The following is a 19,061-nucleotide window of genomic DNA, read 5'->3' as shown; positions in this document are numbered from 1 at the left end:
ATTTGTCAGTGATATGTGTAACAGCGAATTATGAACCCATTTATAAGCAACCAAAATGAGTAAATTATCTATTTGCATCACCATAATGATAGTTAAACAAAATAAGCAATATCGTAAAGTGGATAAATGTCATATCTAGTTCGAGGTTTCCCCTTTCTCTTTGTATGAGATAACGCCTTTCTCTATCAAGTCCGGTATTTCCACGGCTAACCAGGGTGCAAGCTGGAATAGATCGATTTTGATAATAGTTAACATCTATGAACAGAAAAGATTAACATCAGTACTCACCCCAAGTGCCATTGCTTGTGCTATACCGAATTTGGGCACACATTCCGTGCCCAGAGTGGTTTGAAGTGATCCGTCAGACAGATCTTTCCCCCTCGGTACATCTTAGCAGTTTTGCCATCCAGTTCTGGTAAGGCGATTTCCGGTGCCGTCGCTGGATATGTTACTGGAATCTGATCGAAAAAGATTACCTTCACCTAGCACAAGGTAAAAAGATAAACCCAGGAAAGCACTTACATCAAACTCCACATCGAATTCGTACTTGAGCAGATTGTGAACGTACCAACATTTGCCGAACCACTTGGTGCCCTCCTTGTTGGACTCTAGCCGGAACCAATCCGAATCGGAAGTTTTGTTGTTTTGTACGTACTGCAATTCAAATGCCGATTTTATTTTATTGTCAAAAATGTATCCATACTAACCCACCTTGATCAGTGCTTGGTACTCTTCCTTCAGCCGCTGAACCCAAAGATCTTTATCCCGGGGACCCGCTTTTGTTTGTAATAGTGGAATGCTGCTCAGTGTTTTCCGGGTGCTTTCGTCAACCATAATGAAGGGGGTTCTCTAATAATTAACACAAAACTTACGAATTACCGACGAAAATATGTTTCACTAATTACAATGCCACCACACGAAGAGAATGTTTTCTATAATTTTGACAACTGATACTCCAACGTGTCACGGGAAACGAGAAAGAAGATAAAGAGAAACGAGAAAATAACAACACAACTTTGCCGAAGATAAATCCCGCCGTCTAAAACAAAACGCATTGTTTTCACGCTATTCCAAAACTTCCCAAATTTGGGTAGAATCCACCCAGATCGGTCAAAACTGAACCTACCCAAAAACGGGTTAACTGTGTTGGGAGTGACAAGTTGACAAACGAACAACGTCGATCGGATTCATGTCAATGTTGTTCATTTGTCAACTTGTCACTCCCGAAAGATGATCGTTAAATGGACCACATTGCCATAATTGGCCTACAATAAATAAGTTTTGATTGACCGTTATTATTTCCAGTATTATTCAATGCCAAACAAAAACCGGTGTATCTGATTTGACGTATACCGTGGACCCCCCCGGTAATATGACCGGTAGTAATCTGAACCAGGGGGGACGACACTTCAGGATTATCCCATTTTTACCCAAATCACTCCTAAAATTTTCAACGTCCACAAAATTTCAATCCATCCTATCTATTATTTCTATTCCCAACTTATCCCTTCTGCATGCACACAAATCATCAAGCAAGCCGTGCAGTTTTCAGGTCGATCTGAACACTTTTTTATTAGAACCCCGCTTATCTGCACGGCGTGCAAACTAAAAATTGCTTAAACGTCATTTTGCACATGGAACGGAGTAAAGCGAAATGGAACATTGCAAAACGGAACGCAGAATCAAAACAAAACAGCAAATAAGGCAACCAGAAACACGCTGATAGGGCACATCCCTGGCAAGACTGGTACTTGCTGAAGCCGTCACCGATGATGGTGGTGTTAGTGTTGAAAACACGTTCTTAAGCTAAATTCATGTGTACCGCATGATTATATCGCGTTAAAAGTTTTTAATGGTGTAGTAATGCTGTTATCAAATCCAATTACAATGCACTTCATTTTTAGGCAACGACAATTCCTGTTAAACACAGTAAACAGCGCCTATGGCACAACAAATATTAAACAAAATCCTTCCCGCCAATCGCGGAAAACTTCCATAACAACGTATCACGCATGAACAGAGCTTATTTGCGAATATTTGCAGCAGCTGTCAAATGTTGACGTAAAATCGAACCAGAGAACCAAGATTTTTCGGCTTCATGCACAGTATATGGGAATGACATTTGTGTCATAGATGTGTGATAGGGTTACTAGAAGTTCAAATTAAAAATGGACCCCGTTAATATGAATGAGGTGTCGTTCAGATTAGCGGGGGTCCACGGTATCTGAAAACCGTTCTGTCAAATAGATAAATCATGCAAGGTGTATGTGAGTAGTACACAAGTAAAAGGTGTATCATTTTGTTTTATAAAAATTGTGTCCGTGTTTGCGAAAACTCAACATTTTTCACAATTTCCTTAAACGCAATCCCTTTATCCAACTAATAGCAGAAACAGCTTTAAAAAATAGCATTAACTTTTAAAAAGGATTTAATAATCTCATATGGACATTGCTATCCAATGTTACATACGTCCTTTTGAAAAGTTATGCTTGATATGATATCCCGTTAACTGATGTCACGGGTAACGACTATAGTCGCTATATTCATAGTCTGGTGGATAGAATTTCGATTTATCAAAAAGAGGAACCAATTCAAAATATTGTAGACCATTAATTGAAAAGGTACTATCAACTTTTATAAACAAAACGTTGATTATTCTTTGCTCTAAAAATCGAACGCATAGGGGAAAGTTTCCCCATCCCAAAGATGGTATTAATTTGCGTAGGCGAGTCTTGAGTCACGAGAAAAGGGGTTCCAAAGTTTTGTTCGCAATAACTGATGTGCTCTTTTCTCTTGTTGGTCGTGATTTGCTCGATTGGTTCTGCTATGTGACAGCTCAATTGGTTCCCGAGATTCTATCCGCCAGCCTATGAATATAGCAGGGGTTGGATATGGCTGTCATATCGCTTAAGTTTGCTGCAACGTTGTCAGCGGTACCATGATATGTTTTGTTGTTTTGATGTTGAGAACGTGTATCCAGCTATATGTCAAACCCCTGGAATATAGCGACTATAGTAACGACTCACAATCTGATGACGATAACCTGTTATAAAATAAGGAAATTTCATGTTTGACAATATTCACTAAAATTGAAAACTCTGTTTTAAGAACTTTTCGCCCAACATTCACTATTTACGAAACAGTTACATTTGACTCAAAACTAAGTCTTTGAAAAATATCAAAATTGGATAACTTGCTAAGAACTCAATTTTAAGTGGTTGCACCATAGAGGTAACTCCAAGACCAGAAGGTCCCGAAATAACGTGCTCAACTTTTTGGCTCAGCTCTGGTACTCTCTTCGGTCCCAAGCTAATCGATTCACCCCTCGAAACATAGGAAAAACCAATAACCCCTCATTTTATCTGTCAAACTTTCATACACGCAGAAAAATTTATCGTTGAAACAAACATATTTGAGGTAAATTTAAACGTATACTCAGTTTGTTCTGGCCACAAAAATAAACAAGGTTTATTTCAAACGTATTCCATGTTTGAAGTCATGTGATAATAATGTTTAAAATAAAAATAATGTAAATCATCATCCAAAGCGATCACCGGGCGTGAGAATTTCTTGAAGCAAATCATCCAAACGTCAATCACGTTGTTGGAGATGTGTTCGGCTAGGCACACGATGTATCGTCCTTCTAAAAGTGACCGATGTTCTGTATCAAGAATCAGAATGCGTTCTACTACAGTAAGTAGACGTCCTTGATGATGTCTTTAACATCTTCTACCCTGAAAATGGGAAGTTGGAGAGGGGAGAATAATTTCATTCGTGGGATGAGCATGATGGAAGCATTTAATTCGCTACAACTTCAAAACTGCAAGCAGTTATTCACCCATAGGTATTCTCGTTAAGGAATACCACAGGACGTGCCATGAATGAAGTTATGCATATGTTAAATTTAACAGTTATATTAACTTACCTGCAATCCTCGCTGCAATCATTTACGCGAACCACCAGTGAGTTGTGCCGCAGCACATTTGCACCATACTTCTGGACAACCTCTATTGCATCTGGGAAGAGTAATCTTTGCAATTGTTCCTTCTGCTTATCACCAGACAGTACCAGCTCGGTTCAGTTCAAATGCTTGAACAAATGCATATTGAACAGGTTCGTCGAATCAAAATGGTTGCGCATGAAATCTGCAGTAATTGGATTGAGGTTCAGGAAGAAGGACATCGAACTGGATTCGAACCAATAGTCAAGCATATCTGGAACAAGTCATAGCTATAAATTTTCGATGTTATCGATGCGATTAAAAGAATTCACAACAAAACCGGAGTACTTTTTCAGCTCATATCCCGCTTTTCACTTATGGTTTTTCTGAACTTACATCAGTAAATAAGATGTTGATATTCTGTTGTTAAATATTTGAACTCTTGTAAAAGACTAAATCAGCGGTATACACCCCTTATCAAATTTCTCGCTGTTATTCGGACTTAGCATAATTTTAAAATAAATTTTAATCAAATCAATGTATAAACATTGTTAATACATATGATTAAATTTTAAACTTTCTTTGTTAACTTATATTTTTGAGTGTATATGTGGCAAAATTTGGTGTGTTTAATTTTGGGTCTTCCGCCCCTTTCAAAGTTAAGTCTAGAAATGATTTAATTCAGAGGAAACATGTCAGAAGGGTATAACCATAGAGGTAACTCTAAGACCACTGGGTCCCGAAGAAAATCATTATTATTTTTGGCTCACTCAGTACCAGAACAACGGTCCCAAGCAGTCCCAAGCTATTTCACTCACCCCTGCATGTTCTGCATGAATCCACACACCCCTGATGTTATCTGTCAAACTTTCATTGCGAATCAAAACAAACATAGTGTAGTAATAGAATTTCAACTAGAATAGGGTACGTTAATCGTTTGCTTGGGACCAATAGGCTACTAAAGTGGTGAGCCAATTTAAAATCGTTAGTTTCCACCCCCTGGTATAACTAGAAGCGTACAGAATCTGACTACACTAGCTCATAGAACAAACATTTTTCTGTCAGATGATTTAGTTAGTTTGAGTGAGTATGTAGTCATTCGTAAGAAACCTAAGAAACCGACGATTCAAGTCATTGTTTAAGGCTGTGAACCATTTGCCGAGTTAAATTTAACTCGTAGTTAAAAGTGACATTTCGAAAGTTATTTCTTATGTTCGAAAATCCCCGTGCTGTCGATCGACCGGTTTTCGAGCCACGGTCGTCAAAATTTAACTTCTTGTCTGTCAGAAATAACCACGCTCGGATAGCAGGGTTAATCGATAACTTTCCATCTGTCAAATTTTAACCAAAAGTTAAAATAATCCACCAAATGGTTCAGAGCCTAAGTTTCAAGTTAGACCCTTCTGACATGTTTCCTCTGAATTTTGAGTTGTTTCGCCTTTCCGTGTCTGTTGACGTGTTGACCTTTCGAATCAAACCCGCTAGCCCGCTAACCTCGCCTCGGTCGTGTTTGTTGACGCATTTTTGTTTTGCTCTGCTCATTCGTACCACGAAATCGTGATCAATTTTCTACTTATTCCCGTTATCTGTTGCGTGAAAATCGTGAAAACTTCCAGTATTTTAGATCGTATAACCCGCGTGTGCCGCTCTTAGCTGGTATAGTGTCCCGTTCGCAATGCTACCGGGAATCGGGATGTTTGGTACCGGTGAGATCACCCGCGTGCTGGTACCGATCCTTCGAGATAAGGGTTTCAACATTGCAGCTATCTGGGGTCGCACCCTGCGAGAGGCCGAGGAAGCTGCCTTGGAGCTACAGATTCCCTTCTTTACCAGCAAGATCGATGACGTGCTGCTGCGGAAGGACGTCGATATGGTGTTTATCACCTGTCCGCCGTACCTACACTCTCAGATATCGGTGAAGGCACTCGGAATCGGGAAGCATGTGGTCTGTGATAAACCGATGAGTCTCTTTCAAACGGACGCCCTCAAAATGGTCCGTGCTTGCCAGTATTATCCGTCGTTGATTTCCATCGTGAATCACTCTTTGCGTTTCTTGCCAGCCATTGGGCACATGAAGAAAGCTATCCAGGAGGGCTATCTAGGACCGCCGGAGCAGCTGTCGTTGATTGATGTTAAGGTATTGGGGTTTGGCTTCAGATTCAATTAATGATTATTAGTGATTTGTTCCGTTTTAGGTCCGAATGAGTTCGTTGTTTCATAACAAGTTCGATTGGTTGTGTGACGAGACAATGGGAGGGGGAGTTCTCAATTTAGTCGGCAGCCACGTGATAGATTTGGTGAAGTATCTAACCGAACGGAAGGCTATAAAAGTTCATGGGACCGTTCGGACCTATGTTAAGCACATGGGCCAAATAAATGGTATTCGTCAGATCACCGCTCCGGACTTTTGTACCTTCCAGATGGAGCTGGAAAGTGGAACCTTGGTGACGGTTAATATAAATTGTCACGTTTCGAACAATACCTTCCATCAGGAGGTGGCCGTTTATGGAGGAGAAGGTCACCTGACTGTGAGGGGAGGTGATTTGGTTGGTCATCGAACGACCGGTGAAGCTGGATCCATCAAGGAGGAAATGCTGTACATAGACGTGCAGGATTTGCAATTTTCAACATCGGAAACGACGCTGCCGAGGCCTTATGTGAAAGGTCTCTGCAAGATGGTTGGTGCTTTGAGAGACGCTTTCCATCCGAACAAAGAGTCCGCCGGGTGGATTAAGGAACCCGTTCAGGCGGCTGCCACCTTCGAGGATGGCCTCTACGTTCAGGCGGTGCTGGATGCGGTTCGGAAATCCAGTGAGGATCGATGCTGGACTAAGGTAAATGTTTGCACCGAATCTCCCACGAATCAGAAATTTTTATCCGCGGCCAGGATGACATCTGCGACTGCCCTTCACTGAAAGGAGCCAGATGTAATCGGCAGAGCAGTATTAGCTAAACGTGAAGATGTCGATATGTTTTCCTTGCATTTGAGAATCCTAATATTTTTACAGATTATTTTTTTGCTATTTTTATAACTATCTATAACTATTATTTTCACAGTTTTTGTGCTTATTAATATTGTATCTTTTTATTCACGGCTTTTTGGAACAAGTACCATATTTAAACACTTGAATACAACGTTTTCTAATTGAAGGAAGTACTTGGAGACTAATAGGAAAAAAAGAGAAAGATGTCCATTGATAGTAAACTCTTAAAAGTATATTTACATGAGTACGAAGGTAAAGTGCTTAACTTCGACCGTTATTCTTCTTGTTTAAAGCCACGATTTCCGATCGCAAGTTTTGATTTTCGTTCGATAGCGATTTGATTACTTCTTGCAGTTTAGTAACCTGCTCACGGTGTCTGTTCTCCAATTCGTCCTTGTCCTGAAAAGAACCATTATGGTTAACAGTCATAGTTAATCCAAGTTAAACTTTAGATACTCACAGAGACAGCCTTTTCCAGCTTCAATTTCGCTTCCCGGGGTGATATGGCTTTACTGGATAACCCCAGCAGTGCCTCCATTCGGGTGCAAGCGCGTTGTTTCTCATTCAGTAGCTCTCTCAGCTTGTTCAACTCTGCCAGCAGTTCCATGTTTTCCTTCATCAGCTTCATCGTTTCACCGGTGTCCTTCTTCTGGCCACTCTTCATTTTAGAACTCTTGGTCAACTTCTCCAGGTGTTCTCTCTGTCGAAGGAACTCATTCTGGACGTCCTCGTCCAAAGCCAACGACTTCTGCAGCTCCTTGTCGTCCGAGTACCGATGGCACAAATCCGTAATTCCTCGTTTCAGCTCCTCGGGCTTCTGAATCAGTCCTGCTACGTTGTAGATCTCACGACAAACCTGTTGATACTGGTGCTTTGCACCACGGAAACGATTCCGTTCCTTTCGAAGCTCCAAATCGGCTCCGTAGTATTTGTCGCGAAGCTCCTGCAACTGCAGTGCCAGCTGCTTGTTATTCTGTTGTAATTCCTCCAGTTTCTTCTCCATTTCGCCAATTACTTCTTTCTTCTCTCTGATTTCCCTCTGCTTCGGTTCTATTTGGCTCCTCAGCTCGGTGATTTTGTGCGTTTGAACCTGTTTATATTTCTCTAAGTCGTTAGTTCTCTTACTCATCTCATGCAGCTTCCTTTCTTTCTCCTTTATAGTCAGTTCTCGATCCGCTAGCTCCTGCTTTAGATCTTCAATATCTCGCTGATGCTGTTTGATAGCTTGTTGAAACTTTCCATGCTGGTACTGGAGGGTTTCAATGTCCTTCCGATAATTTTCCGTCTCTCGGCTGAGGGTGGAAAACTTTTTCTTCAACACACCGGCCTCTCCCCGCCACTTCATGCAGTTTTCCTGCTCCTCTTGGAGCTTCTTCTCATAGTTCAACTGAAGCTCCACCTTGTTGCGATCGTTATCCACGTCAACTTGTTTACAGTACTCGTCAAACTCCATGCGTTTTCGTTCCATATCCTTCAGCAGGCCGTTGATGATTTCCTGTTTGTCGTTCAGTTGCTTCCTTTGTTCAGATTCCAGGGATTCTAATGAAAAAAAAAGGTATTCGGTTGGGAACATCGCTTCAGTTGAGAAAACAGCAATACTCACCGATCGTATCCTGCAAACAGCCTGCTGATCGCCGGAGCTTGACTTCATAATCCTCTCGCATCTGGTCCATTCGTTGCTTCAGTTCAGTGAGCTTATCATATTCCATAATGATCTTCTCGTGAAACTGCCCTTCGAAATCCATCATTTCTTTCTGATGGTCTTCCTTCGCCTGGGCGATGCTAGCCGTCATTAGATTGAACTCCTCCAGGTGAGCCAGCTCCATTTCCTCATTCTTTTTCTGCATACATACAACATTCAACAACTATTTCAAAAAAGGACACATCAACATTAACTAACCTTCAACTCCTCGATGGCTGCACAGTAATCCCGGTGAATGTCTCTCATCTGCTCCGAATGGAACCGATCCCCTTGCTTCATCTTGTACTGAAACTCCATAATTTGTTGCTGGATCCGCATCTCCAGTGTAGAAATCAAATCGATTTTATCGACCAAATCTTGCCGCGCAATCAGTATGTCAGAGCACTGGCCAAGTTCTCTAGCATGCGATGCCGTTTTACCCTCGTTGTTCAAGATCGTCCAGATTATCAGCGTTCCATCGTCAGCTGCTGTCACCAGCGTACAATCGTTGTAGGTCATGCAGACCTTCGTGATCTTTGTGTTGAAAAATCTAAAATTGCTGCAGTTCCCATTGCTACTGTCCACGTAGTACAGGTGACCCTTTTCCGTTCCCACGAACATGATCAGATCCGATCGGGAGAGGGAAATATCTGTCAAAGGCGTCAGCTCCGGAATTTTGAATTCGCGGTTCTGAAACATTAAATCGGAGGTGGTAATATTCTAAAGCCTATCCGAGAGGTTACTTACAATATCGGACTTGCACATCTCCCGTATTAGCCCGGTATTGGTGATGGCAAACACCGAGTTGGCATCGCTCGTCAACGATAGTGATCGGTAGTGAATGCCTTTCTGAACGATCTCCTCCATCCGTTCGCCGGTGACGACATTCCATTTGTAGATCGCCCCATCGTTGCCGCCGGAAGCCAGGAATAGATCATCAGTCGACCAGGACAAACTTAGTATGGTTCCGTTATGTCCTTTTAGCGTTTGAATGACACTGAATGTAAAGATGCAGATCAAACTGATGATGTTGCCGTGGGCTGCCGCCAGCAGATGACCATGGTTGGAAAATTTCAGCTGAGTACAATTCGGATAGTTGAACACTTTGGTGACCTTAAGGTCGTCTAGCTGAACTTGCATCAACCGAAGCAAATCGATGAACCCGACGGCGGCGAAGAACCCTGATGGATGCAGCGCAATGACCCCAATCTCGATCTGGAACTTTTTGACCAATTCGACCTTCATGCTCTGATAGTTCCACAGACGTATCGTGAGATCCTTGGCTGAAATTGAAAAAAAGTCAAGGTGGATCATGACTTTCCCGAGTTGAGTGAGTAACTTACATGCTGTCATGATAATCGGCTTCCAGGAGCACACGGACAATCCAACGATCCCACGGACATGCAACGGTTCACCGAGATGTCTGAAAACGAGCTCGCTAACCTTCAGAGTTTCCGGCACAAAGAGCATTCCTATGTAGATTTGGGAATGCTTCGTCGCTACCACGATCGTGTCCTGTTCGGCGTTCACGGCGACATTCATGATCTTGTATGATTGCTGATCGTACAGGGTAATGGGGATTCGTATGACCGACTTCTTCGTGAAGATGTAGTTAGTGGTTTTCTCGAATACGTGCACAGAATTGTGGATCGAATAGAGGAATCCTTGATTAAACTGCGTCAAACAAAGAACGTCGTGGTTGTCTTTCTTGATGCCTGAGTCGCTACCTTCCGGAGTGGGTGATAGCTCACCGTCCGTGTCTGCCGAGAGATCTATCTTCTCGACTTCATCAGCTCTAAGCTTCAGTTTGAGTTCTCCAGATTCGACGACGATCAGTTCGGTTTCCGCCGTTCCTGCGGCGAGTGCTTCAGCGGTCAACCAAGCAATCGACGTTACCAGCAAGTTGTCTCCCTTGATGGTACCGATTTGGCCGAAACCCTTGTCCGTTTTGTTCATGATCTTCAACATGTAGTAGCCGCCGACGGCAACGATCGTGGCATCGCCCGGATTGCAGGACAGATAGTTGGCCTGGCCCTGTTGGCTGGAGTTGGAGGCACGTCCGATGATGAGTGATTCGTTCTTGTCGAACGAAAAGATCGACAGGAAGGCATCCGGTTCAACGGACAGGACCGCAATTCCACGTGAGTCGTACGTAAAGCAGATGTTACCGATCTGGGTGTTGGGACAGTCCGGGGGCAGCTGCAGGGTTTTGCGCTTCTTCAGCGTGGCAATATCGTAGATGTTGATCAGGGATTTGCTGGTGAGTTGATGCAAAAGGTATGTAGTGTCGTAATATCTAGGTGGTTCTGGGTTTTTATTAGATTTTTAGAGACCCACACTGAAAAGTTTTCTGATACAACTTTTCGCTTTTCTCATATTTGCTTTGATTGAGAAATGGGGAGTCGGAAATTCGGAAAGCACAAAAGACTACCAGCTAAAACATGGACACAGCAGGGTGGCGTAGCCAATGTTATCAATCCGACAATAGCAAAGTGAGGAGGTGCGACGTGAAACTGGCACAGTAACTATAGCACAGCGATAGAGGGAATGCTTCGCCAATCCGAGATTCTGTTCACCATGCGGCTCAAACAGCGTCTGAATGACATCCATCGGCTTAATATGAAATGCGTATCTCCGTAAGCTACACCTCAGATGTGTATGTTATTTAAAATAATTCCTTACTTACCGTACCAATCAGGCTAAGGCTTTGTTGTTCTCTGCTGTCCGAAGAAGTCGTCTCCACTTTTCTCGATCCATGGCCACACTTCGCCAGCCTCGTAGCCTGCATAGGGTTCGCAGGTCGCCTTCTACTTGGTCGATCCACCTTGCCCGCTGCGCGCCTCTTCTTCTTGTTCCTGTTCGGTCGCTTTCTAGAACCATTTTCACTGCGTCGTCGTCCGGCATTCTTACGACGTGCCCAGCCCACCGTAGTCGCCCAATATTTGCAATGTGGACGATAGATGGTTCTCCCAGCAGCTGGTGCAATTCGTGGTTCATTCGCCTCCTCCACGTTCCGTCATCCATCTGCACTCCACCGTAGATGTTACCAACATCTTCCGTTCGAAAACACCAAGGGCGCGTTGGTCCTCCACGAGCATAGTCCAGGTCTCGTGGCCGTAGAGGACCACCGGTCTAATCAGCGTCTTGTAGACAGTCAACTTCGTGCGGCGGCGAATTTTATTCGACCGGAGCGTCCTCCGGAGTCCAAAGTAGGCACGATTCCCTGCCATAATGCGTCTTTGAATTTCTCTGCTGGTATCATTTTCGGTGGTCACCAGTGAGCCCAAATACACGAACTCATCGACCACCTCGATTTCGTCACCGTCAATCTGAACTTGGGGTGGGAGGCTAACATTGTCTTCCCTAGAACCTCTTCCTTTCATGTATTTTGTCTTTGATGCGTTGATGGCAAGTCCAATCCGCCTAGCTTCAGCCTTCAGTCTGATGTACGTTTCCGCCATCGTCTCAAAATTCCGTGCCATGATGTCAATGTCATCGGTGAAGCCAAGAAGCTGGATGAACTTCCTGAAGATCGTGCCACTCGTGTCTATCCCTGCTCTTCTGATCACACCTTCTAACACGATGTTGAATAGCAGACACGAAAGTCCATCACCTTGCCGTAAACCCCTTCGAGATTCAAAGGGACTTGAGAGTGTCCTCGATACTCGAACAACGCACATCACTCGATCTATCGTCGCCTTGACCAATCGCGTCAGTTTATCCGGAAATCCGTACTCGTGCATAATCTGCCATAGCTGATCTCGATCGATTGTGTCGTATGCGGATTTGAAATCGATGAACAAATGACGTGTGGGCACTTTGTATTCACGGCATTTCTGCAGAACCTGCCGAATCGCGAAAATTTGGTCCGTGGTAGCGCGGGCACCCATGAATCCTGCCTGGTTGGCCCAACATTGCCCCACGAACTCTCTTGCAAATGGTGACAGGCGGCGGCATAGAATTTGGTAGAGTACCTTGTAGGCGGCGCTCAGTAGTGTGATCGCGCGGTAGTTGCAGCAATCCAACTTGTCGCCCTTCTTGTAGATTGGGCATATGACACCTTCCATCCACTCCTCCGGTAATATCTCCTCCTCCCAAATCTTGGCAATTACCCAGTGCAGCGCTCTAGCCAGTGCTTCACCACCGTATTTTAATAGCTCACTTGGTAGTTGATCTACACCAGTTGCTTTGTTGTTCTTCAGCCGACCGATCTCCTCCTCAACTTCTTGAAGATCAGGGGCCGGTAGCCTGTCGTCTTCTGCGCGTGCTCCAAGATCTGTTGCCGTGCCACCTTCATTTTCTGCTGCTTCACCGTTGAGGTGCTCGTCATAGTATTGCTTCCACCTCTCAATCACCTCACACTCGTTCGTGAGAAGGTTACCGTCCAAGTCCGTAGCCTTTACGTGAACTATTTAGCTTCTCGTAGAACTTCCGTGTGTCGTTTACGCGGTACAGATTTTCCATTGCCTCGCGATCTCGGTCTTCCTGCTGACGCTTCTTCCTTCGGAAAACCGAGTTTTGTCTGTTCCGCGCTTGTCTGTATCGCTCCACATTCAATCTCGTGCGGTGTTGCAGCATTCTCGCCCGTGCTGCATTCTTCTCCTCTACTAATAGTTTGCATTCGCCGTCAAACCAGTTATTTCTTCGGTCCGGGATTGCAGTCTCTAGTGCCGCTGCAGCAGTACTACCTATGGCGGAACGGATATCCCTCCAGCCATCTTCAAGAGAACCTGCGCCAAACTGCTCTTCCGTGGATAGTGCAACTTCCAGCTGTTGCGCGTAGTCCTGGGCAAATCCGGCGTCCCGTAGTTGCTCAATGTTGGGTCGCGGCGTTCGACTTCGACGGGTGTTATGCACCGTCGAGAGTTTTGAGCGCATGCATACTGCAACTAGGTAGTGGTCCGAATCTATGTTCGCACTGCGGTACGTGCGGACGTTGATAATGTCGGAGAAAATGCCGTTCCTGGCGTTGATCGGCTGCCAACCAATCACGCGTTGGCGCATCTTACCCAGCACTAAAAAGCCGGTTCCCAGCTCGTTGGTTGTGCCACAGCTCTGGTAGAAAGTAGCCGCTCGATGCCCGCTTTTCCATACCTTTTGTCCCGTCCATCAAAGTTCCTGCAGTGCTACGACTTCGAAGTTGCGTGGTTGAAGTTCGTCATAGATTAACCTATCGCAGCCCGGGAAGCCGAGCAATTTGCAGTTCCATGTTCCGAGTTTCCAATCGTAGTCCTTATTTCGTCGCGTAGGTCTGTGCCGATTGTTCCGATCCGTATTTCTTTCTTCAGTATTTGCAACTTTATGTTTTTTCCAGGGCGGCCTGTTGGGCCTGCCCCAACCCCCTGTCTCTCCGGGGGACCATCGTGCACAGCTCTGTTTAGAGTCCCACGCTGGCACTAGGACGGTGATGGAGAACAGACGCCGTTTTGAGCCGCACCTCCATGGTGAACAGACGCTCGGGTTTGGTGAAGCATTTCCTCTATCACCGTACTATGGTTACCGCGCCAGTGTTGTAATTCCAGTGCTGCCAAATTGATGAAATTTTGGATTTTGGTTCCATTTGACATGCAGATAACGATTATACAATTACCTCAATACCCATAAAAATCACAATTTTGGCGCACTGGAACTATTTTAAATAGGTGTGATTACATTTGCAAAAATCACCATCTAAGCGCGCCTCGGTGGTACTTTGTATGGGAGCGAGCAGTTAATTTGTTAGTGAAATCTAGATTTAAAATTAGTGGCAGTAAATGGAATCGAAAAAATATCATAGTGCTCAGAAAACGAAGCCCCTTCAGATAGCAACCGATATATTTGAAAATAAAGATCCCAAATACCTCAATACCCATAAAGAACCCAATTTTAATTTAAGGTCAAATTGACCCCAGGAGACAACGTAAGTTTTCCATGAAAATAGATGCAAGGGATAATATTTCAAGTATTTAGTAGCAGATTTCGTCTAGTATTTCAGATTCTAAGAAGATAATTATAAAATAATTAGACAAATTCATTGCCAAATAAAAAAGTTCTAGTCTGTCAAAGTGCAATGGGGTCCAATTGACTCCAAGGTACATACTTACAGACAAATGGTTAATCAAATTCCATGTTAGCGGGCATCCATATCGTAGAATAATTCTGATTGAATTTGCATCAAATGTGTAAATTTGCATTGCAGACTTTAACGCAGACGTTATCAACGGTTATCGATTAGCAGTCCTCATCACTATAAATCTTTCCGATCCCAATGAGATACTTAAGCAACCACGTGTTTGACTCCCGCTAGGTGTTCAACGAATTACCGCGTGAGTGAAACCCCAATCACCACTGTAATACAGGCTAGCGACGAATTATCGATCTAAATATAGCCATACTTACTTATCGGCGCTTTTTTCGGATATGGCTATGTACTTTCGGTCCGGGGAAACAACAATCCTTTCCGGGTGGTAGTTTTCGGGAAATCTAAAATGAAGTTGCAATCAAATTAGGAAACCAAGGAATGAATATCATTCCAGACCTCAAAAACTTCTGCTTATTGGTGGCAAAGTCATGGATGGCCAAAACCCCCGCCACCGGGTAGATTATCTCCTGCTTCGTGGTAAAGTGCACATTTCCAAGGATGTCCGTCCGCAGACCGAAAACGTTCTTCGGAACGATCGAAATCTGCTTCGAACGGGTCTCTTTCTCCATTATTCCGTTCAATTAAAATCTTTGAATGAAGAAAATCAGCAAATTCCACCACGGAGCGGCAATTTTTCACTACTTATCGATTGACGTCCCTCTGGAAGACTGAAACCAGGCCAGGAAAATAAACAACGGGTGCATTCAGGAGTTTGACCCGGTGGTACCTTGGTAACCGGATTCCGATAGTTGTTCCGTTGGCAGGAATGCACTCTACCTACGTGCAACGTGGCTCGAGGGGGGAACAGTTTGCTAGTTATTTAGAAGCAACAGGTCATTGAGCGTCGGGAATGCGCCGCCCAATGATTCTTTGAGGTGAGAATGATGATTGATAGAAACAGGGCAGTGAACTTGAAAGCAAATCAGCGATCGATATTGCTATAGCCTACTTTTCGGTTGTTTTGGCTGAGGGTGTTAATGAAAATGTTTATTTCAATGAGTAAGTGGGTATTAAATCTTAACTTATAGTCCATATTTAGAAAATCTATGCATGAGTAGATATCATAAACTGCTTCAGGCGCGTCCTAGCGGAATGATGAAACTTATACTGTCCGCAAAGTCGCCCCACTCTGTTCGTTTCAGCTGGAATGTCATGACCCAGGATAGGATAATTATAAACCATATGAGGGATCCGATGCCGGAAAATATCACATCTGAAAATTGAAGGGAAAATAGATATTTATATTGAAACGCTGTTAGGTGTACTGCCGTAATCGCTCAACTGTCCCATATTGATAGGAAATCAAGCAAAGATGCGACTGATATGCGATTATGGGCAGTGAGTGTATGTCCTGCTCATAAACGCATAGCAGTGATATAAACCTCATTTCCTATCGATACAAGACAGTTATGCGATTATGGGCAGTATATCTAAAAGAAATATTGATATGCTAGATCGTTGTTAGAAGTCCCAACGTATGTTATACCTGACAGACCTATTTGTACTAACGTTGTAGTCCTTTACGCTGGTACCTACGTCTATTCTGGTACTGGATTGTTGTAGGAGTAAAACGTTAATACAATTATGTCTGTCTGTCATAGGTATTAGGGCCGATTTCCGGGTATCGTATCGCACGTAATCGTTAAACGTGGTTATTTAATTAAAACCTGTTTATTAATTGATGAATTATCAATTATGAGTTGTTCATATACTACATAGACCGATTTTGAGAGGTTTTAGACCCCCGCGAGACAATCGAAAATGTGTAAGGACCGTATACACTCGCCTTCCTCCTTCCTCCTTAAGTGTCTACGTAGTTTATGAACATCCTCTTATATTAATTCATAATCACAATTATCGCATATACAAATTTCCCCGGAAATTATATTCTGCAATCATCATCGTTTAGGTTTGTAAAAAAGAATATCACCATAAATAATCTAATGTCGGGTTTCTAATATAAAAATTGGAACTCCAAGTTCCCATATTAGTAGTTACTTTTTGTTAATCTAAAACGCTGTCCAGACTGGAGAGTTATAACATGTTATAACGGTTGTCAAATAATTGCAACACAGAGACCACCATCAAGATAGCGCTATAACCAAGGTTGCAAAGACTCATTTCAGCTAAAATAATGTTTTTCGGAATAATAAAACCAAAAGATGGTATGATGGCATGTCTTACTTGTAACTTACAAGAAGAGGTTACAAAGTATGCGTTGGAAAAATAAAACCTGTAAATTTTGCTTTCTATGAGTCACAATCAGCGATTTGCTGATCGCTGAGTGAGTGAGTGAGTGAGTGAGTGAGTTTGTGAAAAATCGCTGATTGTGACTCTCATGAAGTGAAATAAACAGGTTTAATATGTCAAACACATTCTTTGCAACCTTTTCTTGTATCCTACCAATTCAAAATTTGATCATGGCATCTAATTATTTCATAATTTAGAAAAACATTGTTTTAGCTGAAATGAGTCTTTGCAACCTTGGCTATAACATGTTATAACTCTGTAGTCTGAACGTACTATAATAGGTGGTTTCTGTGTTGCAATTATTTGTAACTGTTATAACATGTTATAACTCTCCAGTCTGGACAGCGTTTAACATGCATTTTAGCAAAGACAACATATCAATTTGATATGTTGTCTTCGATTTTAGCCTAATATTTCTAGAGTAACATGTGCAACAGTTTACCTGAATGAGCCTTAATTCACGAGAAATCGGCGTTTTGGCATTGTTTACATTTGACACATGTTGCTCTAGAATTTTACAGTACATATTTCCGGAAAGCCGATATCTCGCATAGTCAAGCATACAGTATGGAGGATCATTACTCACATTTCCGAATCTCCTTCTGCTCGTCGTAGGTGGGTTTACGGAAGGCCTCACTAAAGAACCACACGGTGTTGATGGCCCACACGAAGGGTAGGAGGGCGAATCCGACTGCAAACGAAATTGATGACTAATCTAGCCTATTTTTTTATAATTTATGGCTAAAACTTACCTTTGAAATACCACTTGCAGAGATACAGCTTGCGCTCATTGGGCACCCGAGAGAGATCCATGACTTACTGGTTTTATTACCCTAGATTGTGGAATAGTGAAGCGAATAATGTGAAATATTTTCACCGCAATCGAAATTTAATGAAAGCGTACAAGGAAACAAGTTTATACAAAACGTAAACAAATAATGGGCTGTCATCATTTACAGCAAAATACTCCACTCACAGCATACCAATAGGTGTAACGCAAATAACCGATGATAACTGACGAACGTGAAACGGTTGAACCGAATAACCAAAAAGGATTAAAAAGCAATCATTTTCGGAAAACGTATTGGTGCTCATTGGTAAGTCTAAATTTCATTCAAAAATAAATGAAAAATATTCTAATATTATTGAGAAGCCGCATAAAAAACTGATTAAAATTTAAATTCAGTACTACTTAGTGATAAATTTCAACAATTTTCGGGAGTTTTCAACGGACGTGTTGCCACCCTCTAGTGTAAAACCTGTGAACTACAGATGTGGGTTAGAATATTGGATGGTGGAGTAAATTAAATAAGACGTCCACTCTTGTGGGTGGAGGGAGGGGCTCCTAGAACTTGTGACAATACGTGAAAATATAGGAAAAAGCGTGACACAGGAGGGGGGAAGAAGAGGGTTAAAAAAAACGAAAAAAAAAAAAACGTGTGAATGTCATAGTTTAATCGAATCTTCCCCATCTTCCCTGAAGTTATATATTTCGTTTCTGTTCAATATCGGAAGATGTCACTGTCGTTGAGCGCACGGCAAATGAAAATAACTGATATTTGAGTACACGACAATAGAATCAGATATGCATAGAGGAAAAAAAAAATACCCTAAATTTAAGTTCTTTTTACTTAACTTTGGTTAATTTTGAGTTTTACACCCCACTCTCACTTTTTGTTGTTGTCAAAAACGGAACGAAAGATTCGACTTTCTCATGACTACCATTCAATAAACTACTAGTGAGTATATGAGATATTCTCGAGTTTGAGAAAATTGAACTTAATTTTGGGTAGAAAATACTTACGAGTAAGTAAAATATTGTTGTTCCCTGCGCTTTGGTCAGAGAGCATATAGGGCATCGTTGTGCCAGATTGGTCGAGGCACATTTCGAGTATGAGAAGGTGGTTTCAGTTTGCTCAAAAGTGCCTGAGCAAAATGCAAGTACTTTCAATGATTACCCGTCGTTGCAATACCCAAGCAGCAACTTTGACTTTGTAAGAGTTGTTTACACCAGTATTTAAACTTAAAGAAGGTTTTGAAACTTTCATAAGGTGTACAATGCTGTTTGGGTAGTGAAGATATAAT

At 42.6% G+C, this 19,061-nt stretch overlaps 4 protein-coding genes across 4 annotated transcripts; 1 reads left to right on the top strand and 3 right to left on the bottom strand.

The window, feature by feature from the left end:
- Positions 1–39: 39 nt before the first annotated feature.
- Ufc1 (Ubiquitin-fold modifier conjugating enzyme 1) lies at positions 40–927 on the bottom strand. The gene is given in 5 exon segments (XM_065216556.1): positions 40–222; positions 289–327; positions 330–458; positions 523–654; positions 712–927. Coding segments are annotated over 5 exon segments (510 nt in total). The 5' UTR covers positions 835–927; the 3' UTR covers positions 40–135.
- A 4,630-nt stretch (positions 928–5,557) lies between these two features.
- Positions 5,558–7,070, top strand: LOC135696978 (glucose-fructose oxidoreductase domain-containing protein 1). The gene is made up of 2 exons (XM_065216521.1): positions 5,558–6,077; positions 6,136–7,070. Exons 1-2 carry the CDS (start codon positions 5,616–5,618, stop codon positions 6,853–6,855), a joined length of 1,182 nt encoding a protein of 393 aa, XP_065072593.1. The 5' UTR covers positions 5,558–5,615; the 3' UTR covers positions 6,856–7,070.
- Positions 7,071–7,129: 59 nt separating this feature from the next.
- tous (testes of unusual size) lies at positions 7,130–15,509 on the bottom strand. The gene is made up of 8 exons (XM_065216520.1): positions 15,123–15,509; positions 14,984–15,067; positions 9,949–10,862; positions 9,353–9,888; positions 8,825–9,295; positions 8,528–8,765; positions 7,385–8,463; positions 7,130–7,323 (listed from the first exon to the last, which is right to left on the bottom strand). The coding sequence occupies exons 1-8, from the start codon at positions 15,293–15,295 to the stop codon at positions 7,186–7,188; spliced, it is 3,633 nt and encodes a 1,210-aa protein (XP_065072592.1). The 5' UTR covers positions 15,296–15,509; the 3' UTR covers positions 7,130–7,185.
- A 163-nt stretch (positions 15,510–15,672) lies between these two features.
- Positions 15,673–17,879, bottom strand: pen-2 (presenilin enhancer). The gene is made up of 3 exons (XM_065216519.1): positions 17,729–17,879; positions 17,563–17,667; positions 15,673–15,939 (listed from the first exon to the last, which is right to left on the bottom strand). The coding sequence occupies exons 1-3, from the start codon at positions 17,787–17,789 to the stop codon at positions 15,800–15,802; spliced, it is 306 nt and encodes a 101-aa protein (XP_065072591.1). The 5' UTR covers positions 17,790–17,879; the 3' UTR covers positions 15,673–15,799.
- Between the last annotated feature and the right edge of the window lie 1,182 nt (positions 17,880–19,061).

The sequence above is a fragment of the Ochlerotatus camptorhynchus genome, unplaced genomic scaffold (genome assembly GCF_037179485.1).
Source record: "Ochlerotatus camptorhynchus isolate MF236.1 unplaced genomic scaffold, CSIRO-AGI_Acam_v1.1 ptg000064l, whole genome shotgun sequence".
Taxonomy (NCBI): Eukaryota; Metazoa; Arthropoda; class Insecta; order Diptera; family Culicidae; genus Ochlerotatus; species Ochlerotatus camptorhynchus.
This window is presented reverse-complemented; position numbering and strand designations above follow the sequence as displayed.